The 9,553-nt window shown below is 44.6% G+C and overlaps 1 protein-coding gene across 2 annotated transcripts; it reads right to left on the bottom strand.

Annotated features, from left to right (window-relative positions):
* Window positions 1–26: 26 nt before the first annotated feature.
* LOC129846427 (RING finger protein 122-like) lies at window positions 27–6,153 on the bottom strand. 2 transcript variants are annotated; one of them, XM_055914356.1, is made up of 7 exons: window positions 5,949–6,153; window positions 4,952–5,372; window positions 3,340–3,497; window positions 2,477–2,519; window positions 2,194–2,235; window positions 1,834–1,916; window positions 27–1,525 (listed from the first exon to the last, which is right to left on the bottom strand). In XM_055914356.1, the coding sequence occupies exons 3-7, from the start codon at window positions 3,441–3,443 to the stop codon at window positions 1,405–1,407; spliced, it is 393 nt and encodes a 130-aa protein (XP_055770331.1). In that variant the 5' UTR covers window positions 3,444–3,497; window positions 4,952–5,372; window positions 5,949–6,153; the 3' UTR covers window positions 27–1,404. The 2 variants fall into 2 exon arrangements, with proteins under 2 accessions (XP_055770331.1, XP_055770332.1); XM_055914357.1 differs by having other exon boundaries at window positions 5,960–6,153.
* Between the last annotated feature and the right edge of the window lie 3,400 nt (window positions 6,154–9,553).

Genomic DNA, 9,553 nt, shown 5'->3' with positions numbered 1-9,553 from the left:
TACTCATTTACAGAAGATGCACCACAGAGAGGATACATATTTTATTTAAAAGCAACAAACGATACAAAATGGGGGGGTCACAACATTACGTACATACATACATACAGGCAAGACTAGCTATCTATCAGTCTTCGAGGTTATGGACCTGGTTTGTGTCAGAAATGGCACCCTATTCCCTATATAGTACACTACTTTTGACCAGGGCCTGCATAGGGTTCTGTGTAAGGAATAGGGTGCCATTTCAGACACACTCCTGGATATATAGTTCTGTACATCAGAGAGCTGCTGTGATGTTGGTATTGGACTGGTTTTGGGATTCCAGCCTTTGGCTGCGTTCCAGACCAACTACTTTGCAGTCACTTGCCAGATCTCATTGGCTGCGTTCCAGACCGACTACATTGCAGTCGCTTGCCGGATCTCCACGCCTGGATAAGTGTTTAACATGTCAGCTAACCGCATATGCTCAGTCGATGACGTGGCGCAGAACCATTTGTTGCTGTGTGCAGCGCGACTGCAATGTAGTCGGCCTGGAACGTGACCAATGTTTTGACTCCCTCAGTATAGTGTTACCTAGGTTGGAGTTGGCAGTATTGGACATGTTCTGTGTGTGGCACATGGTATTGAATGGCATGTTTGTGCTGGCTTGTATTGTAACACCCCTGAGGTATGAGAGGTATCCATTTACATCAATCCTGATACTCGACCAATGACCTTCTCAGAATGCCTGACGTGTCGTTTTGTGATTGGCTGTTTCTGGCAGTGTTGTACCAGGCATCGTCCAATGACTGGGGGAGAACTCCGTATTCAAAAGTGGCTCCCGTTCCTATGTCACTTTCCTCTCATTCTCACTGGAGATACTATTAGTACACTGCTGACCTGCAAAATTAATATTCGGGTCAGGAGTGTCCGTGTAGCCTTCACTCATTCTCACTGATCTAAAGGGGAGGATAGACAGCAGCTTTATGAAGCTCCACTGCTAGGGCGCAATCCCAAACTGACCTGCTGCACCCGATCCCCTATCCTTCATTTCTTGCAGGAAGCCCCATTGGCATGCTAGTATGGCCAAATTCCAAACACCACATCCCTCAATGTTAGAGTTATCATTTTGTTTTTAGGTTCCATTGCTAAACTAGTAGGGCCCGATCCTGAAACACTCTCTTGCGCCCTGCCCCTCGGTCATCGTTGACTTTCTTGACGATCTGAAAGGCCTGGACGGGTGTAATCAACATCCATATACAGTAGCCAAACCCCCAGCCATATTGATTAATGCTCAGTCAAAGACTAACACCATGGAAGCCACTTTAAGAATACAATCGACTCTGTGTGATGTCCATAAAATGACCATCAATTCCGTGTAAATGTGTACAGGTGCGTATGGCGGTCGTGGTGGCCCCTGTGGGTGCTTCACACCTCCTCTGGGTCCTGGGGCCCCTCAGTTCCCTGTGTGGGGTCTGGGTGGAGCCTGAGGATGGGCTTATTACACATGGGGCACACCCTACGGATCTCCAGCCACTTCAGCAGGCACCTGGATGGGACACACAAAATAGACTGAGATTTCCTCAAAAGTGCATAACCTGTTCAAATATTATAGAGATAGCATCCTTCATTTATTCCGTCTGTCCTTCATTCCTTTTTCTTTTTCTTTCTTCCGTGAGCTAATCATTGATCTGACAAGGATGTTAACTTCAAGGAAGGGAGGCTGGAACCAGAAGGATTTATGATGTAATCATGTTAGTTTCAGCTGCCTGTTTCAGCTGCCTGCGTCATTATGACCACAGATGTGTTGACGTTTTGTAAGCTCTGTCTATAAGGAGAGCCTGATGGTTAACTCACTTCTTGTGAAATGCGTGTGAACACGGACACACGGCTAGCTCATCTCTAGTCCGAAACTCTTCCAAACATACTGCACACGTTTGCTTTAAGGGCAGGAAGAAAAATGTGTGTTAGTGTGTGTGTGTGTGTGTGTGGTCACATTTACAAGAACAATGATTGAGTCAACCCGCCCTTAGCTCGAAGTTAAATACATCATCTGAGTTCAAACACAACACCAGGTTAAATCAAAGGCATAGCATCGCCGCGGGGGTTTCCCAGGTAGCTAACACGAGCCACACAGAAATGGTTCAGAAAATGTTACATTATTTTCCAAACAATCTGCATTGAAATAGAAACGTCACACAGAATAACACGACTTACTCCTAGAAGGCTCAGCTTCTTGCCTGCCCCTTTAAGAACCACCTATTGAGGACAAAAAATCAAAAAAGCAGTTTGTACATGTGTTAGAGTGTGTAAGCTACTTGATACACACACCGGTATTGGTACAAATCCAGGGATGACGTAATGAAGGTTAACTATAAAGAGTAGTGGGCGTTGTGTTTCAAAACACGCTGACGACAACAGATAGTGTGAAATACTGTAGTAGTAGTTGAACCCGGGTCAGACCCCAGTGCTACATGTGCTGGTGTAGTGATAGGCCTACCTCATTGTAGCTGAACTGCTCCCTCGTCCCTTGCTGTTTCAACCTACAGAGAGACAAATACAAAATGGCCGTGTTTAAAGATGGAGTCTGGGAACTTAAGCACTTAAGTTGACAAATAAACTTTGATTTGATTTACAAATTTGAAACATATTGTGTGAATTGGAATTCATAATGTTTCTTATTTGGGGGGGCGATAACGTACACGAAATGGATGACGTAGTACACAATTTGGCACAATTATACAAAACCTCTGTAGCATCACTTTAAAATGTCTCATCAACGCAAAGGGTGGCTACTTTGAAGAATCTCACATATAAAATATATTTTGATTTGTTTAACACTTTTGGTTACTACATGATTCCATATATGTTATTTCATCGTTTTGATGTCTTCACTATTATTCTACAATGTAGAAAATAGTCAAAATAAAGAAAAATCCTGGAATGAGTAGGTGTGTCCAAACTTTTGACTTGTACTGTATATAAATAATATCATAGGCCTATAATATGACAATACGTAATTAAATAAAGGCTCTTGAAGCATAATAAGCGAAGCCTCCATGTGGATAAGTCTACATGTTAATATCCTGATTGCAATGGCAACCAGCCAGCAACCATCTTTGTTTCGGTCCTTCCCCCTACGGTTTCCAATAGGTGGCACAGCCACAAAGTCAAAATTCACTATATTGTCAAAATTAACGAGCACAAAAATGAGCTTTTTGGTCTTAATTTAAGGTTAGGGTTAGACATAAGGTTAGCAGTGTGGTTAATGTTAGGGTTAGGTTTAAATTCAGATGTTAAATTGTAGAAATAGGCAGGGTTTATCACTTTGTGGCTGTTCCAGCTAGTGATGACCCTACATACCTGAAGAGGTAGCAGCAGAAGATGAGGCTGAGCATGAAGACGAACAGGCCGATGCCCAGCACTATCACGTAGACATTGAGTGGCAGGTGGTAAGTGGTATCCATCTTGCTAAGTCCACAGTACGTCTCAAAGTGCTGGAGACCTAAACCACAGGCATCCTGAGAAGAAGAAGAATATTTGCACACAGCTTGTTGTCATGAAAAAGGTTGTCAAAACAATAGAGGGACTTGAATGAAAACATGTCACAGCTTACCTCACTTACCATATAATGAAAGTGTTATAAATACTAATATGTTTTCCCCTCTCAAAACAGAGGATCCGGGGACATATTCCCACATGCAAATGGCTCACAGCTTCTTGTTTACACACCTTTTAAACAGGAGAGAGAGACACTAAAACACAGATTCTCTCGCTGATTCACTTCTCATGTAGGCGTTATAACTAGAGACATATTTATATATGGACTAATATATTTCAATCTAAATATAGGGCTCTTGTTATAACTGCATTGCTTAATGTATGATATTCCTCCCTTAGACAATACATCTCCATTATATCCTCCATGTAGGACACAAGAGCCACCGACATGTGTTTTACTATCTAGGGCTGCATGTTAGAAAGCCTAGTAAGCCTTGTATTGACAATTCAACCGACAAGGTCAATATTTGGTGGGGAGGGAGGGAGGGGGAAGTGAATGTCTGGTATTTGGCTCCCATCCCACCCATACTGCTCTGTGTTGCTCTCCTCTGACTGGAGCCGAGGCACGTAATTGGCAGTGAACTAAACCAACATGGAGTACGGTGGCTCCACTTCCGTCGGTACGCCATCTGTTCCACAGACTCCCCTTCACAGACTAGGTGGCTGGCCTGTGGGTTGTGTGTGTGTGTGTCATGGGTGGGGGTTGGTTGGGAGCTTTAGCTAGCCTTTTCATGAACAGACACACAACACTCTAGGGACTGAGGCACCATTTGGCAAGACAATGGTAACCAGGAAGCACCACTTCCACCCATATGCCCCATGTGTTCTGTTCTTGTGAATTTGCCTCACCACGGACGAGATGCCCCCTTACCCCCCTCTCTTTGCCAGTCTGTTTTAACGGCCATGGCCGTGTCACTTAATTTGGAGTGATAGAAGGGGTACAGCTTGAGCACAGTGGGGGGTATGGGGTCATTAATTTGACATTGGGGTAAAGGGAGGGCGGAATGGGAGTAGGGGGGGGTCTTAGAATTGAAACATGGTTACATAGACAGTTTATTTTCTCAGATGTAGAATGGACCATATGCAGAGACCGGCTAGGCATCGAATAGCTCAACAACCTCTAGTAGTACCGTTAGTTACAGTTACATGATGGTTGCTATGTAGCCTATATATAACTAACTAAACATGACCCTGGAAAATGGAATTAGTTTGAGTGCCGTTTCACCCTTTCGACAAAACCCAAATGAACCCACATTCAATTTCGTCATTTCTCAAGCATATCAATTACAGAAACCCTGTTAGCAGTCAGTAAAGAGTTCAAGGGAGAGGGGAGAGTTATAGTGGAACACACAGGCTGTGTAAGCTACGGACTGCATTACATTGACTTGGCAGAAGGTTGAGGAAAAACACTTACCGTTACACCATTGGAACGGTTGCATGAAATCTGACTCCCAGGACTGCAGCAGTAAATCCAGGCCCTGTCAGGAGAAGGCTGGACCTGTGTGAGGGCCAAACTACCAGGTTACCCCGACGCCCGGAAGCCCAAAATCAGTCTCTAAACTGGGGCTAAAAGAAGACAAACGAGTCGCTGGGGTGGTTTGAGGTTGTGGTGGATCGTCCAAAAGCAAAACCATGAAGATGATCAGAATTCCGAGAAGAAGATTGTTAAGATTCTGGCTGTGTGGTTTTGTCCACTCAGCAATCCATGCGCGACATTCCCAAATCTGGATTAGCTCCCGAGGGTTAGGATTGGGAGATGTGGGATTGGGAGTGCTGCAGTCCTTGTGTGTGCTCCTTCTCCTCTCTCAACATTGACGATGACGTCCTTGTGATGACTGTCAGAGAGAGACGAAGAAATCAGTTTAGTCACATGGCTCTTACCTCATGTCAATGACCACTGTTGAAGTGGTGAAATCTGCTCTCAACACTGAGCAAAACAACACACATTTCCTTTCCCCCCAATCAAAACAACTTGCATTCAGGAGAAAAACAGCCCCATAAATTGCAATAAACAACAACTGTCCAGTTCATCACAGTGACAGAAAACCATTCCAAACAACAGTCGCTGCTCTTATTCCAGTGTGGGGGCTATTAGTCCCTGCTTTGTCCCCCTCCAAATCCGTCTGAACAGAGGGATTTTCACAAGCCTTATCCCCTCTGTCTGCCCTCTCTTCTCCTCCTCTTCCTCTACTCCTTCAGTGCCCTGATCTACTAGGGGGGTAGAGCGTACTCTTCACAGCAGGAAAAACATGATTCCCCCAAAACACAAAGAACAGTCTTCTAGCTGGGATATTTTGCTAGTGTGTATGTATGTGTGTGTGTGTGTATTTAGGAGGGGGAAGTTCCTACTCTCCCTCTAACCATCTGCTGCTTCGATTGAGAAAAATGTTGATACAAAGACAGTCTCCCACCTCCAGCTGACCTGGTCATGGTGGCCGGGTTCCCTCTCCGTCTCAATCCATAATGGTGGTCTAGAAATCTGCCTCGATCCTCCTCTGCTGCTTCTGCTATTGCTGCTGCTGCTGTTCCTATATTTCTGCCTCTGCCTCTCTCAATTCAATACAAGGGTCTCTCTCCTCTCTCTCTCTCTCTCTCATTGGTTTGTAAACAGAGCTCTGGCTGTTGGTCATGTGACCAGTCCTTTGCCTCGCAACTCTCATTTCCCTCCTCCCCCTCCCTCTCCTTTGGGCCCTCCCCTTCTCCCTCCGTCCTCCAATCCCTGTCTCTCTCCCTCTCTCCCTGGGAGAGATGAAAACAGGCATAGGCAGGAGGGTAGGCAGAGGGGCTTAGACATAGACGAATGAGACGACTGGATACGGTGTGAGGGTTGTGAGTTTCTCCCTCTGTGTGTGTTGGAGACTTGCAGGAAACACAGGGAGGGCCCGGCCAGTGACATGTGCACTGCTGCTGTCCAGACAACCAAACGACAACCCAGTCTCATTAATTATGTGCTATATGTACGTTGCAACCCAGCAATGCAAAGCCAGGCAGGGTGAGGGGAAGGCCAGCAGCCATCCCTTTTAGTCAAAACAACAAAACTATCACTGGGCTACTAAACCAACATGGCTACCACAGCCAACGCATATAGGGGGATTGGGAAGCTGGCTCTGTCAGTCAAAGCCCTGATTATTTTCCCGTTTTGTTTCTCTTGATCTATAGTCTATATATAAACGTGTTGCAATCATGTTGGTAGAGAGACAGGAGCAGGGTTGGAGGGAGAGAGAGAGTGAAATACAGAGAAAGAGAGATCAAGAGAAAGCAGAAGAAAAGACAAATACTAGAGAGTGAAAGATGGCCAGAGACATCCATCCTTCCACCCCCACACGTCAGTCCTGCCAGGCCAGCAGGCCTCAGAGACAACAGCTGCAGGATTTGGGCTGTAGGGTAGGGAGCTAGGAAGGAGGATATATGCTTTCCTGGCGCCCTGGGCCATGTTCATTTGGCACCAAACGGAAGAAAACAGACTAAAACAGCCCTTATGGTGAAAACACAGATGCATTTCACATGTGAGGTATTCCAAAAACACGTTTTCATGTTATCATGTGATCTTATGTGAAGTTAATGTGATAACATGTGACAACATGAAACTACACGTGAAAACGTGATAAAGTGCAGTGTTCCAAAAACACATTCATGTGTTTTTCTGTCATATTTTTTCTCTTCTAGAAAACCCTTTTTACATCAGCAGATGTCACAAAGTGATTATACAGAAACCCAGCTTAAAACCCCAAAGAGCAAGCAATGCAGATGTAGAAGCCCGGTGGCTAGGAAAAACTCACTAGAAAGGCAGGAACCTAGAGGGAAACCAGGCTCTGAGGGGTGACCAGTCCTCTTCTGGCTGTGCCAGATAGAGATTATAAGAGTACATGACCATTATAGCCAGGTTGTTCTTCAAGATGTTGTAAAAGTTTAATAGATGACCAGCATCGTCAAATAATATTCACAGTGGTTATAGAGGGTGCAACAGGTCAACATCTCAGGAGTAAATGTCAGTTGGCTTTTCATAGCTGAGCATTCAGAGGTCGAGATAGCAGGTGCAGTATAGAGAGAGAGAGGGTCAAAACAGCAGATCCGGGATAAGGTATCACGTCCGCTGAACAGGTCAGAGTTCCATAGCCTCAGGCAGAACAGCAGAAACTGGATCAGCAACATGACCAGGTGGACTAGGGAGGGGACAGCCAGGAGTCCTCAGGCCAGGTAGTGCTGTGGCATGGTCTGGTCCTAGGGCTCAGGTCCTCAGGGAGGGGAGAGGAAGAGGAAGAGGAAGAGGAAGAGAGAGAGAGAGAGAGAGAGAGAGAGAGAGAGAGAGAGAGAGAGAGAGAGAGAGAGAGAGAGAGAGAGAGAGAGATGGGAGAATTCGAGGAAGCATACTTAAGATCACACAGGACACCAGATAAGACAGGAGATATACACCAGATAGGACAGACTGACCCTAGCTCCCCCGCACATCGGGGGACACTGTGGCCCTGTCTAACAATACCCTGCTCTCCCATAGCATACCAGGGAGGGAGTGACTCCCTGAACCTATCTAGTGAGAAACTGTTGTTTTCTTACTAATGAAAATGACCAGTGTGTGGGAGGATAACCTGTTCCCAGATCTGCTCTATAGCTAAGCTGCTATGGTCATACCAGTTGGCTATACAGCCCAAACTGATCTGGGACGAGCTGCTATGAGGAGGAAGTGGAGGCTTCCATGGGATCCGGGGGATTCATTACAATCTCATCATCCTATAATTATGACATCATCATTATCCAGAGCACAGCTGTATTGTCGGTCGGTCCAAGATGAATCTCTGCTCCCAGAACCAAATCAGCTACTCTGTTCAACGCTTCCACGAGAGTGTAGTACAAAACAAGATGAAGATGTTCAGTCGATATGGACATTTTTTATTTATAAGGACGCCCTAGGCTCCATTAACCTCCTGAAATCAAATTTCATTGGTCACATACACGTGTTTAGCAGATGTTATTGTGGGTGTAGCGAAATGCTTGTAGCTGGTGTCCTGTGATTTAAAAATGAGCAGGGTGTTGACCATTCTTTTATACCTCAATGGTGTTGACTAGCAGCTTTGGGAGGTTAGATTTGGTATTTGTAGTTTTTCTACCCTCTAGTGGTATGCGATGGGAGAGCAGTGTTATGTCAAACCGTCAACTCACTGATATATGAGGATAAATGTCATCTATCGCCATGCATATGTAATTAAATAAATACATGCCGTTTTAAGAAATGTTATTTTAAAAGCTTTATGACAGATAAAGTGAAGTTAACATTGATTGCCAAAAGGCTACCTGTTTGATTAAAAAGCACTTTACCTGAAAGCTTGGGGATAGGATGAAACGAGAGAGAGATGCAAATTCTGACCTTGTTTCTATTCCATCATGTAAATTGGTGTGTGTGTGTGTGTGTGTGTGTGTGTGTGTGTGTGTGTGTGTGTGTGTGTGTGTGTGTGTGTGTGTGTGTGTGTGTGTGTGTGTGTGTGTGTGTGTGTGTGTGTGTGTGTGTGTGTGTGTGTGTGTCCAGTTTACATGCAATGACTGAGTGAGATGGAATATCTGGTCATGAGGACACTTGTCATGGTTGAGAGAAGGCTTGGAATTCTGATGTCTTAATTGAGTCACAACTGTAAATACCATATGAAATGACATACAGTATGCTGATGTTTTAGTATCTGGCTTACAGTTGACAGATGTTCTTCAATTTGTAAATTCTGTTTGACAGAATTGTGACACTCAATCAATAAAAGTTCATTTTGACTGTGTCAAAGAACATTCCAGAACAACAATCTAACACTATCGGTCAGCATTAGAGTATGAAAGGAAGTTTAAATAATTGATTGTTTGCAAAATGCCAATAATACAAGCAGTACTACTCATGGTAGCTTTCAAGCCAGCATTCAGGGCATTCTGATCTTTGTTTGGTATTCTACAAAGGGTTTAGCAAAGAAACAACAATGCTTTTAAGGAAGACAAAAGTTGATTCCACAAGCATGAGGCGCACCCAACAGCATAATTCTGA

This window comes from Salvelinus fontinalis, unplaced genomic scaffold (assembly GCF_029448725.1).
Source record: "Salvelinus fontinalis isolate EN_2023a unplaced genomic scaffold, ASM2944872v1 scaffold_0537, whole genome shotgun sequence".
NCBI classification, from domain to species: Eukaryota; Metazoa; Chordata; class Actinopteri; order Salmoniformes; family Salmonidae; genus Salvelinus; species Salvelinus fontinalis.
Note: the sequence above shows the minus strand (reverse complement) of the source record. Positions and strands in the feature narration are given on the sequence as shown.

Coding starts and splice junctions, on each gene's coding strand:
- LOC129846427 (XM_055914356.1), bottom strand. CDS start 3,443: ATGGATACCACTTACCACCTGCCACTCAATGTCTACGTGATAGTGCTG. Junction 1,917..2,193: donor AGAAGCTGAGCCTTCTAGGA/GTAAGTCGTGTT, acceptor CTGCCCTTAAAG/CAAACGTGTGCAGTATGTTT. Junction 1,526..1,833: donor TCACACGCATTTCACAAGAA/GTGAGTTAACCA, acceptor TGTCCCATCCAG/GTGCCTGCTGAAGTGGCTGG.